Below are 17,021 nucleotides of genomic sequence, written 5' to 3' on the forward strand. Positions count from 1 at the left end.
CGCGGCCCCGACCAAGACCGGCACCGGGGCCCGGCCCTGCCCGCCCCCCCCCCCGGCACCGGGAACCCTCCCAGCGCCACGGCCCCGGGGGATCCGAGGGGCGGCAGCGGAGGGCAGCGGTCGCCGGGACCTGCGGGGGGGTGGCTGAGGAGGGGAAGGGGCTTCGCTTCGGTCTGGCACTGAACCAGGGCGCGGAGCAGCGGCTGTCTTTGCTTTCTCTTTCCTCATCTCCTGCAGATCGTCTCTCCGCTTCCTCCTCCTCCTCCTGCCCCCCCGGTCATGTCCCCCCTTCCGTTTTGATCTGGCTGAGTGCTCCCAGGCGATCTCCTTTCCCCCAAACCACCCGGAGACAGCCACCAGTGCCCGCTGCTGATCCCCCAGCCCTGCCATCCTGCTCCTCGGGGAGGGGGAGCCATCGCACCGGACACCCCCTAACGTGGGAAATGAGATTCTATAGCTCAGCTCCGCGGGGTTGCCATTGCCAGTTCCTGGAGAGGCACTGAGGAATGAAACACACACACACCCCCCCCCCCCCGCTGCAGTTTTTCCAACAGGTAGAAGGTATAAAATGTTGGCCGGCAGCAGGGCACTTCCAGCTGACAGAAAACGTCACCCCAAAGTCATGGGGGGGGTGGAATCTATAACGCTGCAACACCTCCGCTGCTGAAAGCTTGTCCGAAAGGTGAATTGTAGTAACTAGTTCTTTCCAACAGCAGGAGGGAATGGTTGTTCAACTTACAAAATAACCACAAAACAGAAGATGTAATCAAGGTCCTGATTCAGCAAAGTACGTGCTGGAAGGGGCATGCGCTCGGCTTCCAGAATATGCCCGAGTGTGTGTGTGTGCAGCTGAACTGAGCATCCTGTGCCCAGAGCACCTGGTTCCTGCATTAAGATGGCAGCAGTTCTCATCCTCTGCTTGCAAGCTGCTTTTTTTTTTTTTTTAAGCAGTGAACACTTTCCTCAATTAAACTGTTGATCAAGCAGCTGCAGCAAATTGCAGCTGGGATGTCCCTGCTCCCCTCTGCTCTTGAGCATCTGGAACTCAAAAGCACCTGAGAAATGGGGCCAGAATGGAGAAAGGTAATGGGACTTTGAAATGTGTTGCATCCTGACGGGCGCGGTGACTGCACAGCCTTTCCAAGGGCTGGGACCGTCCTCTCTATAAATGAATGGGGAACATCTTTGTGATTAATATTAACTGCTGCAAATGTGGGACATGGAGGTAGTTGCGATGAAGTGGCCTGACATGTTCAGGATCAGCTTTCTGGGGCGAGGAAAAAAAAAAAAAAAAGCAGTTCTAGCAGTTCTGTCATTCTTAAATTGACGGTTTGATGAGGATTCATCAGAATGGATGTCTGCCCACGGGAACCAAGCAAGTGGTCCAGAGGATGGATGCAAATTTTCTTACTCCTTTTCTTTTGGCAAGCTGTGAAAGTACCTTCAGGATCTTCTGGTCTTTAGGTTTTGATCCTGCCCAGGGGAAAGTAACCAAAACAACAGCCTCTGGCCTATAGCACCTTGTGGTTCGAAGCAGCCTGGCAACCTCAACTAGATAATTCTTTAGCAGCTCCTGAGGCACAGTATCTATCTCAAACTCACAGCCTGAGGACATGCAAAGAGGTTAAGTGACTTGTCTGAAGTCAGAGCAGTGTTGCAGGAACTTAATAGAGCTCCAAAGGAGAGAAGATCATGCTGAGCAGCCCACTGTGACTTCAGTTCTGGATGTCCTGAGCACCTCTGCCTGCAGAATAACTTTTGGTTGCCAAAACAAAATGATTCCTTCACCAGAGATCCATGAGGGAGTAACAGTCCTCTCGCAGCTGTGGGGCATCTGGAAGTAAGAGAACATAAGAATGGGAGGTGAGTATCAATGCTGTGAAAGGCCAAACTATGGAGAGAGCACTGGGGGTGGGGAGGAAGCTACAACCTTCTTTTAATTGAGGCCAAGAGCTCATGGGAATAGCACAGGTATAAGAGGAGCAGGTGGAACGTAAGTGGAAAACAGAACCTGTTTTTTGTGAGTATTTCAATGTTTCTGTCTCAGCCAGACTGCCGTGAGGTAGGGATTGGCAAGCCACGGCACAAGCCAGGCAGGTAATAAGGAAGACGGGTATGGAACAGCTCTATCATGCTTTTTTTAGACCTTCAAAAAGACTGGTTACATGCAGACCTCCAGGCGGAGTAGAGTAGGAAAGATGAGGGAGCCCAGCCCTGGAGGTGTGGGAAGACAGAATGGGCAGTGCTGGAGCTGGGTGTCCCTAAGGACTCCAAAACACCAGCAGAAGCACCTGCAAAAAGGGCAAACAAAAAAACGACTGGGTAAACTGAGGGGTTGGGGAAGTTGAAAGTGAGACAAAGAAACAACAGCAGATGGAGCAAGAGAAACCGAGACAAGCAGGGGGAGAGGAAGGTGAGGAGACTTCTCCTTTGGAAAGTTAAGCGTGCATCTGTTTACCTTGCCACGTGGAATATACAGAGGTCTTGCTTTGCCTACTCTCCTCCTTCTAGGGGGAGAGATTGGAAATGAGGGGCATGTACTAAAGCGCTTACAGATTCATGGGGCTGGGATGGAGGGGGCCCTGCTGAATCAGGATACGTGACCATCCCGGAACAGGTTGTAACAGCTGGAGCCCTGGCATCCATCTGAAAGGAAGGTGAGAGCTGCAGCATCTGGAATTTGGCAGCATCAGCTGCTGCAAGGTTTGGCCATGGAAAAAGAGAATCTTCTCAATTCCCAGGATTCTGTGTCTATCTGTATGGAGGGCTGTGGGGAGGGCACCTGGCTGGCTGGGACACCCTGGCACTGGGTCCCCAGTCCCTGTCAGCGCTTGCTGCTCTGTGGGTAACACCTGAGCCAAGGAAACTGGTCCTGGGGTGTCAGAGACACAGGGACGGGACTCGATCAGTCTGATTTGACACGCACCCCTGCCCCCCAGCTGCTGTCCCCCCTCTCTTGGAGGGGCAAGTGATGAACTGAGATGGGAAAACTGACTCTGCAGGTGGAGGAGTGGAGCTGGGGGGTCCCAGGCAGCTGCGCAAGGCAGGGCAGGGCGATGGGTGTGCAGCCATGGGTGCCCCAAGCAGTGTGTGTGCAGGAGGAGCCTGGGTGTCAGGTCTTCTGCTCGGGGCAGGTTCCTGCTGGGCATGGTGGGGCTGCTCAGAGAGATAAAGGCAGCAAAAGGATGGAGACACGGCTCTGGCTTGGGCATGATGCATCTAGCTGCCGGCAGCAGGGACCTAGTGGGAAGCAACGGGGAACCGGGCTTAGAGACAGCTGTGAGCCCCCAGTCCGGAGGGATGCGGAGCGAAGGAGGGCCCGGGCGGTGCCCAGGGCACTGAGCCGAGGGACTGCGTCCCTGCTTGGCCCTGCCCCGGGAGGACACAGCCGGGGTCCACGGCCAGAGCCCGGCGGTGCCGGCCCGGCGCTCCTGCCCCTCGCTTTCCCTCCTCCGCATCGAGGACTGCCGCAGCCGTGGGCGGCGGAGGGAGGCCGGGCTGGCTGAGTCTGCGGGGCCTAGGGCGGGGGTGGGCCCTCCCCCGCGCAGGGCCAGGCCCGGCGACTCAGGGCACCCCCGGAGGGCGGCTGGGCCCCGCGGGAAGCGCCGCAACGCCCGCGGGCCCGGCCACCGCCGCCCTGACGGCCCCGCGGCGAGGGCCTGGCCGCCCCCGCCCCGCCATGGGCGCCCCGTTCCGCCACCGTCCCACAATGCCCCGCGGCCCCGCCCCGCTCTGGGAACGCGCGTCCGAGGGCCCGCCCCCGCCACCGGCCAACCAAACTCGCGCTCCGGTTGGCCGCCGCGCCCCGCCCCGCCGTCTTGGCCCCGCCCCCCGGCGCGCCGCGCTCTCCCACTGGTGGCAGCTGCTGTCAGTCAGCGCTTGTTTTCGGCGGCAGCGGGTTGGGTTGCGCTGGCTCGTCGCTGGCTCGGCGGGGCCGTGAGGAGGGAGCGGCGGGCGGCGCAGCCGGGCGAGGGCAGCGCGCGGAGGGGGGCGGCGGCGCTAGGCCCGGCCGCAGGAGTCGGGGCCGAGGCCAGGGCCGGGCCGGGCCGGGCCGGCGCCGCGGAAGGAAGGAGGGAGGGAGGGTGGGGAGGGAGGGAGGGAGGGAGGGAAGGGGGCGCCGGGCCGGGCCGGGCCGGGCCGCCGGCCGTGCGGAGGACGGTGGTCGGTGCCGGGGGGGGGTGGGGGGTGGGCGGGGGCGTCCCGGCCGCGGCGCGACCATGACTCTGGAGTCCATGATGGCCTGTTGCCTGAGCGACGAGGTGAAGGAGTCGAAGCGCATCAACGCCGAGATCGAGAAGCAGCTGCGGAGGGACAAGCGCGACGCCCGCCGCGAGCTGAAGCTGCTGCTGCTGGGTGAGGAGCGCCGGGCCCGGCACGGCACGGCCCGCGGGGCCCGGCCCGGCCCGACCCTGGGCCGCGGCGCTTGACAGGTCCGGGAGGCGGCGCGGCGGGGCCGCGCCCGGGCCGCGCCGGGGGCGGGTGTGGCGGGGAAGCGGCGGGACCCACGAGCGATCCCCGCCTCGGAGCCGGGCGCTCGGGGCGGCCTTCCCCTCGGCGCGGGGCCGGGCCTCTCGTTGGCCGCCCTTTGTTTGTTTTTTTTGGTTTTGTTTTTTTTTTTTTATGATGCGGTTCTCTGTCAAAATGGATTTTGACACAAGCAGGAACTATGAGGCCGAAATTAGTGGTGCTAAATGCGGGCACACACACAGGCGCGTGAAAATCATCTCAAGGAAGCGCTTGCTGGAGCGTGCTGGCCCTTCATTGGCGTATGAAGATTCGCTGATGCAGTCGATGCTTTTCAGTATTGTCAGGGAACTTCTGGGGCCCTGAGTGTGAACGTGTCTGGAAAAATTGGCCTCCGGCTCTTAAACCACTGAGTTCCCCTTGCGCGGTCCCGGGGGGCCCGGGTCGGAAGGTGTTGTGGCGAATCTGAAGGGAGACGAGGCAGTAAGAACGCGCAAGTTCTGTGTCTGACGAGGAAATGGCTATGGTGTTCAGCATTACCCTCAGAGGCAGAGATCACCTGTGCGGCGATAAGGATGTCGGTGCTCAGATGGAAACGTAGTAGTGTTCTGTGGTTGTGCAGATGGATAACTATTGCCTGTTTAGATAAGGTTTATAGGGGATGGGTAATCAGTTACAAGAGCAGCCAGCTAAGATTTCAGGCATTCACATCCTCCTTCAGCAATGAGTTTGATATTCGCATGCCGGTAGCCCCCAAATTAAACTTAAGTGACAGTTTTCATGGGTACTGTGATTTATCATTTCTCATGTACGTATCCTGCTTTGTGTCGTAAATACTGTATCGTCTCAGGCTGAAATATGAAGCCAGTCTGGTGGATTGAGCTTATTCATTTGGGGTCTGTCGTGAGTTGGCAAGCCATTGAGGTACAGGTGAAGAGTCAGGATGATTGTCATAAAAACAAATGTAAAACTTTATACAGGTGAAGTGAGGCTGTGTCTGCCCAGCCCTTTGGAGGGCTCCAATACTGACATAGTTACATAGTGATAATTAAGTGAAGGCCGGGGCTTTCCTTCTCACCCTGAATTCTCAGTGATTAACATGTTGCTGTTCTTCAGGTGAAAGGTAAAATCGAGGGCTCGACATTTGTGCTCTTTGAAGATGCCGTGTCAGGTTCTGTAAGGCTGCTTGTAGACAAGGGAACGTGTCGCTTGCTCTCACGCTTCCCTAAAGCAGTCCCGCAGAAGCAGCTGTTTCAAAATAGGTTGGTACTATAGGATAGATCTGGGTTAAGAAGATCCCACTGGATCTACATATTTCACTTTAGAAATAATTCACATTGCTCAAGAATCCTTTTTGCTTTTAAGACACAAGTAACATTCGGCATCAGATTTAAAAAAAAAAATATATCTATATCAGGTGGTTAACTAGTATTTGATAAACAACGCTCCCAATTTTAGGATGTGTTTGCTGATGCGTTTCACTGCATTGCACATTGCCCACCTTAAGTTGTGGCAGGTAATGTGTGTTCTCTCTCCTTGATGTAATTGCTCCTTGCAGGGATGACTTCTGTCTTGCTCCTCTTATGTGCGGTTCTTACATTCACAAATATTAGTGATCGTATTAATGGGAGGGCTTTCCCAAATCTTCAAAATTTTGAAAAGAGTGCATGCCTGGAGGGCGTTTCTGCCTTGTAGAAACTCTGGTAATTTTTCTTGTCACTGTATCTAGTGACAGTTAGTTTAAGCCTAAACCAGAAAATTGGGGTGAAAAATAACAGTGCTCATCAATGATGAACCTGGTAGTAAGAAATTTGATTTCTAGGTATTGGACATTACGTAGTCATTTGTCTTTTCATTGGGTGGGGAAGGGGGAGAATATTTTACATAAAAATTACTTGTGATTAGGTATGGGATAGTGTTGGCTGAGTAACATATTTACAAGTGCCTGTCATGTACTTGAGGGTCATTAGTAACTTACTGTAAACTCTGCTGCTTTCACGTGTTGACAGAAGAAATGGTGAATCCAGGTTATCTCCTTGTCTCAACATTGTCATTAAAAAAAGTTGTTGTGCCCTTATAAATGTAGGAGACCATACCCAGCAGAGCTTATAATGTTCTGGTGTAGTGCTGTTCTGGATTGTTGATGGCCTAGGTAAAAGCAAGTGGCACCTTTTAAAAAAAAAAAACAACAAAAAAAACCCCCACAAAAACCACAAAAAAAACCCCCAAAAACCCCACAAAAAAACCCCCCCAAATACCAAAACCCAGGTGACGGTGCAGTGACAGGATGAATCTGCGTTTGAACTCTTAAGTTCTGAAGTAAGTGAATGGCTGGTGTTGAAGTTTCTCATATGTTTTCCTTATTGCAGTGCTTTGAAGCACCACTTTTTTTTTTTTTTTTTTCTCAGTTTTGGTCACTGTGGTAAAAGACAAGGAAGTATGTCTCACCACACTGAGAGAAACCACAAAATATTTCAGTTTCCAGTTTTCCTACCCTCTATTTACGGTGCAGCTTTCTGTTTGAGATGGAGATAGTTTGCTGCATGTTAGTGGTGTTTATAAAGTTAATTTCTAACTACGCTGACATAACTTCTGTCAGTTCTTGGAGATGGTGAGTTTGTTTATTTTAAACATGCTGCTTCTAGTTATGCGCTTGCTGCTCTTATTCGAGCATATTTATTTGTTTGCCTTTTAGCCTGGTGCTATAAACATGAGTAACTGAGAATCTACGTGTGAGCAGTAATTGTGTATTGTGATGAATGAGATCCTGTCTTAATATATCTCTCCCCTCCTGTGAGGCGAGTACCTGGTGGTTCCTGTGGTGAAAGCCAGGGCTCTGCCAGCATCTTTATGTGTGACTGCAGATCAAACAGATTTGTCACTTAGGCGATGCACTTTAGTTTTTGCTCTCAGTAGACGAGCGAGCTGGACCACTGTATTAAAAAGAGCTGTCTTTTTTTAAAAAATATGATATGTATTTTGCACATCAATAGCAAATTTTAGAGCATTGAGCAAAAGTAGTGAGCAGAAGCGTCGATGGTATATGCTTAGACTTGTGGGATGAGGTGTGGAGGTACGCTGATCACATGCAAGACTTGACCCATATGTCCCCTCCACAAAAGGTGCTGTCTATACGGAAGCTGCTGGGTGCTCTCCGTAACACCAGTTGAATTGTGAATTTAACGAGGCTGTGTAACGGCACGGCTGCTTTATCTGATGATGTTTTTCCTCTTGTACTTGCTGTGTTAGAAAGTTCCCCCCATTTTTTTAATATCATCTGTTGGCCTTCGTGTGTTAAATGACACTTTTCTGCAGCCATAAATGTAGGAGCGGGAGGACCTGCCCAACTGACTGTGCAGGAAGCAGGCGTTGAAAGGGCTGGACTGTTTAATGCGCTGGCATTGCTGCCAGCCTGCCTTGCCCTCCCATCTCCTCTGGGCAGTAAACCTGGGCAATAAGGAACCGGTAGCCACGCCGAGCAGCCTGCTGCCTGTTGAGGATGCAGACAGAGCGCAGACAGCTGCGTGCAGCATCCTGCTCTGTTCTCCCTCCAGTTGCTATTTTTAACTCTACAATATCCAAAGGCTGCAGGCGGTATTAGAGGTATCTTGCCACAATGATGATTATAATTTCAGTCCTTAAGAGCAAACGTTATGCTTGCGCAGTATTTTTGGACTACTAGGCAGATGCACTGACTGGATTGTTTATGTCAGATGGATAAGCAAGTAGTTTCTTCCTTAGGAGCACCATTCTCCTTTAGATTTGATTTTTTTCCTGTCGTGTTCAGTTCTTTTCTCTGAAAAGGCACGTAGCCTATAAGGTAAAGAGCATTTTGTGCCAAATCCCAGCGAAAGAAAATTCGCTCTTTACTGTGGAAATAGGCTTCCCCCAGCCCACTCACTGTCATCTCGGTTTGCAGCACTTACCAACTCGAGAGCGCATCTGGGCCCTCTCTGGCTGGTGCGGTGATTGTAGCATCTTGCTGGAGTATCTGGGAATAGGTCAGGTGTGACGGACAAGGGCCTTTTGACGCAGAACGTGTGGGAGTGGCTGTAATGTGAGATTTGGAATAAGTACCAGAGCTGCTTTTGAAGGCTGCCGTAAAGGACAAGATGTCTTCCCTCTATGCTCTTAGGTTCATCGTGGGGATGAGCAGGACCACCCAGACTGCCTTCAAATATTGGGGAAAGTGACTAAAAAAGTGGCTGGAAGTAGCGTGTACTTGGGTATAGTACTAGGAACTTTGGGGTATGATGGGATTGATTGTTAGCTTGCTTTCTTCTGGAGCAAGCATTGCTTGTGATGGCTCCTAACGCCCTCTCTTGCATTCTGTAGGCACTGGGGAGAGTGGAAAAAGCACGTTCATTAAGCAAATGCGTATAATTCATGGCTCAGGCTACTCTGAAGAGGATAAAAAAGGCTTCACCAAGCTGGTGTACCAAAACATCTTCACTGCCATGCAGTCTATGATCAGGGCCATGGAAACCCTGAAGATTCTGTACAAATATGAACAGAACAAGGTAAGTTTCTCACAATTTTTGCATTTATCTTTAGGCAATGGGGATTCTAGGATTCGACTCCTAAGTTCCTGTTTGTTTGTGTCCTTCTGCATTGCAATCTCAACCTCCCCGAACTCTTTCCCATAAATGTTTGGTACTTAAGGACTGGTTTTTATGACATTTTGCTGATAGCTGGCTCTATTTACTTGGTTGTGTTGAGGGACAGAGCAACTTTCTCAGGATGGTTTGTGCCGCTGATCTGCGTAGTGAGCGGTGAGAGCAAGGGACGGGGATACAATACAGGGTAGGATATAGGAGAGGTGTTCCCTTTACTCATTTCAAGGATTTGGTATTGTTAAATGTGTTGGGCTTTTCTTTGCATGAGATATGATTCACATCGGAACTTGAAGGTGACAAAATACTCGCTGGACTCAAAAGACACCTCTATTGGTGGTTACCGCTATTACTGCAGTCTGTTGGTTTTTCTGACAGGTACTGACCAAAGGTACAAACTTTTCTTCAAGGGTTTTGGTCTCAACCACAGAAGTCTGGCTTCCTGATTTTGGGTCCAGGAATAAATTCTTCAGACAGATTTGGTCTAAATTTTTTTTTTAGCTTTTTTGGGGGGGAGGATGGGAAGAATGAGGAAATTGGATTTATTATTTTTTTTTTTAGTGTGTTTTGCTTCTTTAATGCTTAATACCTTAATATTTTTTTAGTGAAATTGTATTTTATCTGTTCTGTCACACAGTAACTTGGAGCCGATTTTTAATAACTGCTGATAGGCAGTGGATGGTGCCCCAGGAGTTCTTGAGTCCGAACGCCTTTTTTGCCTTTAGAGGGGTTCTGCAGTCTCAGGGATGAGAACGGGCAGGGTGTGAGGAAGCTTGCCCTGCCTGGGCTTTACCCGGGGCATGGTGGAGGTGTTTTGATAGGTATAATCTGCCAACCGTTAGTTATGATAGCATGTGCAGAGCTTGGCTTTGTTTTTTATTTTTTCTTCTTCCTGGTATAGGTGCTATAGGCAAAAGCCCCTTCCTGTGGCAAGCGTACTAAAGATTTCGGAAAGCAGGTCCGTGGGGATAATAACTTTACAGATGCCACAGGGTGGTGTTCCGACGGTGGTCCTTCCTTTGCTTATAGGTTGTAGGGTGGGCATTTTGATTGAAGTACATCGAAACAATGTCTCTGTTGCAATTCAAAATGTATTTAAAAATATTTTTTTGTAACGAACTGAGAGAGCAGTTTGTTACCCGGCTGCAGTTGAACCGCCTCAGATGCGGGGCAGCCCGTGGTTCTTCAAAGTGAACGCTCTGCCTTGGAAACCACGGTGTTTCAAAACACCTAGTGATCTAACGATAGGTGAAACCTGCTGCTGTTTTACAGCTTATTCTGTGAAGGAGCATATGATGCTTTGGGGGAATTTTGCTGATGTCTGCTATGTCTTAGGTGAATAGTTTACCCATCGTCCCTCTGGTCTTAGCAACCTGATTCACAACCAGCCCGTGGATCCTTGAAGTCATAATGTAAAGATTTAGTTCATTGGAGAATTTTTTACCTGCCTGTGACTGGTACCCCCTGCTCCTGACCCTCCACCTTTTGTGGTTTTGCTTTTCCATCTCCAGGCCAATGCAGTGCTGATCCGGGAAGTGGATGTAGAAAAGGTCATGACGTTTGAGCAGCCATATGTAAGTGCAATTAAAACATTGTGGAACGACCCTGGAATACAAGAGTGTTATGACAGGAGAAGAGAATATCAGCTTTCTGACTCAGCTAAATAGTAAGTATTTAATCGCTGGCATGCGTGGTAGTGATGGTCTAACAAAAAATGCCTGTTGAATTTTTATTTTTTTTATTGAAGTCTAGAGTTTGTTTCAAAGGGCAGGAACACAGCTGTAGATTTCACTACACAGTTTGTTTAAAGTACCTTTTATCTTTTTCATTGGGGCAGATGAGTCTTTGCTAGTGTTTTAGACAAGCTGCATGGTCTCTGCTGGCTATGTGTGGTGGGATAAAAATCATAGGCATATGATAGGCATAGGCTTTGCCTCTATCAGCCAGAAGTATCCTTAGGAAAAGTTAAGATGAAAGAACAGTGGGAGCAGGTAACTGGTAACTTGTTTGAATCTGGCTCCAGCAAGGCAAAGCACTTTGCTGGAGATGGGGGAAGCCATGTTTATTTGGGGATAGATTTAGATCTGGAAGTTCTTTACCATTTGCTACTTTTCATGAGGGTATGAGGTGTTCTGGTGGGTGATAAAAGACAGTTGTTCACGCGTCTGCTTCTGTATATACCTGAGGCTAGAATCTCTGCCTTATGCCATCTGTGGTGGTCCTGGCTCTTAGGCAGCAGCAGTGTTGCTCTTTCTCTTCAGGTTTGTCCTTTGGCCTACAGGTGGATATGTATGGATGTGTAACTTAATTGATTTATTAGTCACAAAATCTGAGTCTGACATAGGTTTGTTTATAAATAGAAAACCTCAGATGAGACTTGATTCTGAAACATAAGCATCCGCTCTACTTAAACTTTCTCTGTAGTAAAGATTGTCTTCTGTGCTACTATACAGAGTTAGTAAAGTTGTCCTTAATGTATCTGGTTATCTTCCGAAGGGGATGGCTGGTGAATTACCGTTCCCCAAAAAAGCATTCTGTTATTTTTTTCCCCATCGTATTTTAAATGGTTCAGGTGACTTCTGGCTTTCTTGTTATACTAGGGAAAGACTAAATGTAACAGTGTTTAAATCTGTATATTTATATGCTGCAACCTAAGGTAGTTTTTGTTTTTTGTTTTTTTTTTTTTTTCCATTGTGCTTCTTGTAGCTATCTTAGCGACGTGGATCGTATCGCTACCCCAGGATATCTACCAACTCAGCAAGATGTGCTACGGGTTAGAGTTCCTACAACCGGTATCATAGAGTACCCCTTTGACCTAGAGAATATTATCTTCAGGTACTGAAGGTGTATTCATGTTACAGCTAAACTGAGAAAGGAATTATATGGTTTCAGGAACGATGAGTTCTGGATTGCTTTAGAGTGTCCAGGTGCTTAGTTGAGAGGGTAGAGCGGCTGTACGTGCTGTGGTATTATGATGTATCTGTTGACAGGTGCTCCTGTAATGGGGATGGTGTAACGTTTATTCTGATTAAGGGAAAACTCCAAGCTTCAGCATTGACAGTCACAAAACAGAACATGCTTTTGAATCAGTGACACTTAATGCCCAGCTAACCATCTTGCAGGAGCCGGCATCCTGCCTGGGAAGGATTGCCACTTTTTGTGCGGTGATACCTAGTATCTGCCTTCAGAGATGGTTTTCTGTAACTACCTGGTGCTCTCAGGATGACACCAAAACTTCCTGCCTGTGCTGCTGCAGCAATAGGTGGTATTTGGAGGCTTAAGCCAGCAACCGAGCACGGCATAAAGGGCACAATGACACACCTGTCTATTGCAAAGCAATTTTCTCCCTAGCTCTCTGGTACTTAAATGCTCCCTGCCCTTCTCTACCACAGTGTTGACATTACAAGAGGGGAATAAAGGAGCCTGCATCCTCTCTTAAACCACTCAGTTACGGATATACAGAAAGTTACTCTCCCTGTTCTGGTTTGCTGACCTATGAAATAGGTATAGGGGTCTAGCAAAGGTGGACTGGGTGTGTTGCACTTTAGGTGAGTGACAAAATAATTTTAGCGTGCTATACAGGTGGGACTTAAAACTGAGGAGGTGAAGTGCATAACTGTTAAACAGCACGTTCGAAGAAGAGTTTAATAACTAAGAAAGCTCTCTGTGCGAGACAAGTCTTGAGGCAAGCAGATGCTTTAATAAAAATAGTTTGCTCGTTTGACAGAGCAGAGTTTTGAAGGACTTGTCTTTTCCCACTCAGGACTGCTACTTAGCAAACCAGAGCGGAATGCAACTAAAAATGGTAATGCTGATATCTGGGAGATTTGAATTTGGTATGACTTGCCTATGGCCATCTCTTCAGTTTGATATATTGCTGGAACAGGATATTTTGTGAACTTGATGGTTTTGTTAGCAAGCACTTACTGTTACATGCCAGGTTAACTTGAATGGTAAAGAACCGCATTCGTTCTCATCGTACGCTAGTCCTTTACATTCAGATAGAGAACTGCAGCTACTTCGGTGATACTGTATGTATTTCTCTTCCTTAGAATGGTGGATGTTGGAGGTCAAAGATCAGAACGAAGGAAGTGGATCCATTGCTTTGAAAATGTGACTTCCATCATGTTTTTAGTAGCACTTAGTGAATATGACCAAGTTCTGGTGGAATCTGATAACGAGGTAAGCCAAAGTATGGAACTCTGCAGAAGGGTGGAAGGAAAGGGGGAATGTCTGTCTAGGGACTTGTAGGTTGGTACCAAAGTGCTCGGTGCCAGGTTGCATTAGCAAGTATTGTTGGTTTTGGCCTTCAGTTCTTCCTATTGCAAAGGGAACGTGAGCCTCCATGGGTCATGATGTTCCTGAGAACGGAAAATGCGCAGTGCATTCAGATCATCTGTGCTTCTCGAGTAATACTGAAATACCCTGAAATTGCTGGGTTCTGTGTGCCTTGGAAGGTACTGTGCAATGTGACGGCATGTTCTTAAAAATCACCCATTCCTCTTTTCCGCACCGAATTACTTCGTGCTGTGACTGCTGTCTTGTTAGATAGTGACTGGTCCCTTTGAAGGTGCAATACTGAAATTTTGCACTTGCTAATAGATAAAAAAAATGCCATTAGGTAACAGCAGTTATTCCTCTTCTACTACACAAAACACGTTCGCAAAGGATTGTGGCCAGTCCTCTCACATGACTGTCAAAGCCTAAAATGACTTTTAAGCCTTTTGACGTGAATGGCTTGCTAATTAAATGAAGCTTGAGTCCATCAGATTTTGCATTTCCTTTCCATTTACTGGTGCAGCTTGAGATAGAACCTACCCGGGGCCAAAGTATTTTGTGTACGGTGTCTGAGATGCGGGATCGAGACAGAGATGAGTACGTGTGCAGGTAGCAGAAAGGCATCTTAGTACTCATTTGTGAAAACAACGCTTTCTTTTTCTTATTTCAGAACCGGATGGAAGAGAGTAAAGCTCTCTTTCGAACCATTATCACTTATCCATGGTTCCAAAACTCTTCTGTTATCCTGTTTCTCAACAAGAAAGATCTGTTGGAAGACAAGATCCTATATTCCCACCTTGTTGACTATTTCCCAGAGTTTGATGGTGAGTAGTTTTTAAGAAGGAACGCTGTATATCTAGAAGAAGGCTTGGTTAGAATTGGTTTGGTTAGAATTTTTGGGGGTTTTTAAAGAAAACGCAGCTCTAGAGATGGGGAAAACATCTTAGTTTGAGAAGGAATACTTACAACAATGAGAAAATGTCACAAAAATAAATGTCTTAATCGTATGTAGATAACTGGAATCTGATTGAATGATCAAATAATGAATCTCTCCTAGATGAGGAATTACTCCCCAATATGCTCTTCAGAGTATTAAATAATGGAAGTTTAACTTTCCTACCTGTATGCTCGTGCATATAACCCGTTTCACAAATAGGTGACAATTTGCTTTAACCCTCTAGTCAAGAGGTGACTTGAGTCCTTGTTTTGGGAAGCTGCCTGGTCAAATACCCAAGTTGTTCAAATGGCGGCGCTGAAAAATCTCAGGTAGCATCAAATTCGTACTAGTGTGCCATCTGCAGTCGTGGCAAAGTAATATCTATGTGAAACAGAGAAATTCCCATCTGAAACAAAATTTCTTTGCCAAAATAGCATTTCGGGCTCTTCAGTTGAGTGCATTTAAAGTTGGCCTTATTAGTTGTCCTGCCGCTTCTGGAGTTTCATGCCCCCTGCTGTCTGAAAGCACAAGCGCTCTGAAATGGTCAGTGGCAGAAAACATGACGTTTTTCCAGCAGGCTGGCAACGGCTGGTGGGTTTATCGGTCAGGTAGTGTGTAATTCTAATATAACTTAACAGCTGGAGACAAGATCACAGCATCGGGAAGTGTCATATGCTTTCAGTTTTTTTCCTGGAAGTATTTACTGCAGCTCCTCCAGGGATGCTGCATGGCTTGTGAGTGGGAGGTAGCCCATCGGACTGCCTCTCAGGAGATGGTCCTTGCTGTGGAGAACGCGACACCACCGCGACTGCAACAGAAATATCAGGCAGTGACTTTTTTTTTTTTTGAGGAGTTGTCAGCAATATGAAGCAAATACTGGTAAAAATTCCAGGTTTTTAGCTCCTGTGGATTGACCAGCCAGTTAGGACAGACTGCAGCGCTGGCTGAAGATGACGCTTGTTTGTAAAACGTACGCTTTTGTCCTTCGGTGCATAAGATCCATCTGTATATTAGGAAGAAATATACACCCGATCTTGAGAGCGGAGCGAGGTGTTATGCACACCCAGCATCTGGCGCTGTTATCTAGTGAACGCAGCGCATACGGGGTTATACCAAATGCTGTCTTTCAACGCACGGTCTGAAGTGATGCCTTCGTTTCCGTAAAAACTCTCAGCCTTGGAAAAATGCTTTTTGTAGGTTATGGTTAGGTAACTGAAAAGCATTAAGACGCTTCAGCTCCTGGGGCTTTAATGCAATAAATGGTCTTAATTTCTTCTTTATAGGTCTCTAACCCGTAAGAAAAAGTGCGCTAGCAATTATTCTGATGGATCAAACTGGGGGGGTGCACTTAGCGTAAATCAATTAACTGGTTTCTTTGTTTGCTGCAGGCCCACAGAGGGATGCACAGGCAGCCCGTGAGTTCATTCTCAAGATGTTTGTGGATTTAAATCCAGACAGCGATAAAATCATCTATTCTCACTTCACATGTGCCACAGACACAGAAAACATCCGTTTCGTCTTTGCCGCTGTCAAGGACACCATCCTACAGCTCAACCTGAAGGAGTACAACCTGGTTTGACCCGCTCTGCTCTTGGCCCCTTGAGAGGCTTCATTGTGAAGAAAAGACAAAAAAAGAAATTTTAAATATGACAGGAAAAAAAAGTTTTAATTTTTGATGATGTAATGATTGCAAATTGTCTGATCTGTGGAGTGGCAAGTGCTCAGTGTTATCCTGGAGTCTCATGTCTCTGTCCACAGAGTAGTTGATTTCATATTTTTAACAAATTGCTTTTATTTCACAGTTAACGGGGATATGCCTCATTTCTTCAGCACCTTGCTTACTTCTTAATTTTTTGCCAAACAGCTAAGGCAGTCTCATCTTGAGCTTTCCTTTGTTGCTTAGCCACTTTTTTTTTTTTTTCCCCCCCTTTTCATTCCCATGGTATATATATAGACAAAAATAACTTTCCAGCCGAGATTGTGAATTCACTGGACTGTGGGAGTGCAGAATGCTACTGGTCCCTTTGCCTTGTGCTATAAGGGTGCCTCTGGTGTAATTTGCTAATCCTGCTTGCTGCTTTTCCCCCCCCCCCCCGCCCCGTCCTTCTTTCCCTTCCCCAGGACACGCTCCATGGTTCACTGTGATGAAACGTTGGGGAGGAGCGATTGCTCTCCAACTATTGTGCAAAAAAAGGAAAAGGCAAAATGAAACACACAAAAAAAGCCATCACTTTTCCATTCTTTATATGTTCTAGTTCTGAGTTATTTTTTTCTTATCAATTATGAAAGGTATGGAGACTGTGATTATTTTTTTTTTTAAATTATTGATGTTCTATACATAGTTTGCTACGTGTTGCTGTATTTTGTTCATGGACTACAAATGATGGAAGCTCTTGGAGCAATAGCTGCTGAGCCTGGGGAAGTGCCTGACTGTAATTATTCTTTTTTTTTATTTTATTTTGTTATTATTTTTTTTTCTCACACATACACACATCCCCCCCACACCACAAGCGCATGCGCGCGCGCACAAGGCTCAATTTGCAGAGAGGAACTGTGTTTTGTTGAGTAGAGTACGTGACATCAAGTGAGCAACTTCTCTATGCAGCAAATATCAAAAGCACACTGAGTAATTGTGGCGTTTAAACATCAAACTTTGGCTGGATTGAAAAATCTTAGTCTCGTGCCACCCTCTAGTTCTTTTCTTGCTGCTAGTAGCAAACAAGCCTTGT

General features: G+C 47.7%; 1 protein-coding gene across 2 annotated transcripts; it reads left to right on the forward strand.

The window, feature by feature from the left end:
* Positions 1-4,194: 4,194 nt before the first annotated feature.
* GNA11 (G protein subunit alpha 11) lies at positions 4,195-16,537 on the forward strand. 2 transcript variants are annotated; one of them, XM_054182172.1, is made up of 7 exons: positions 4,195-4,353; positions 8,800-8,984; positions 10,589-10,743; positions 11,784-11,912; positions 13,130-13,259; positions 14,026-14,179; positions 15,681-16,537. In XM_054182172.1, the coding sequence occupies exons 1-7, from the start codon at positions 4,218-4,220 to the stop codon at positions 15,869-15,871; spliced, it is 1,080 nt and encodes a 359-aa protein (XP_054038147.1). In that variant the 5' UTR covers positions 4,195-4,217; the 3' UTR covers positions 15,872-16,537. The 2 variants fall into 2 exon arrangements, with proteins under 2 accessions (XP_054038147.1, XP_054038148.1); XM_054182173.1 differs by lacking the exon at positions 4,195-4,353 and adding an exon at positions 6,878-7,075.
* Positions 16,538-17,021: the final 484 nt, after the last annotated feature.

This window comes from Rissa tridactyla, chromosome 22 (assembly GCF_028500815.1).
Source record: "Rissa tridactyla isolate bRisTri1 chromosome 22, bRisTri1.patW.cur.20221130, whole genome shotgun sequence".
Taxonomy (NCBI): domain Eukaryota; kingdom Metazoa; phylum Chordata; class Aves; order Charadriiformes; family Laridae; genus Rissa; species Rissa tridactyla.

Bases quoted from the DNA above. Each gene is read 5' to 3' on its own strand.
- GNA11 (XM_054182172.1), top strand. From the start codon at position 4,218: ATGACTCTGGAGTCCATGATGGCCTGTTGCCTGAGCGACGAGGTGAAG. The intron at 11,913-13,129 runs GTACTGAAGGTG...TCTCTTCCTTAG, and splicing joins CTAGAGAATATTATCTTCAG to AATGGTGGATGTTGGAGGTC. The intron at 14,180-15,680 runs GTGAGTAGTTTT...TGTTTGCTGCAG, and splicing joins CTATTTCCCAGAGTTTGATG to GCCCACAGAGGGATGCACAG.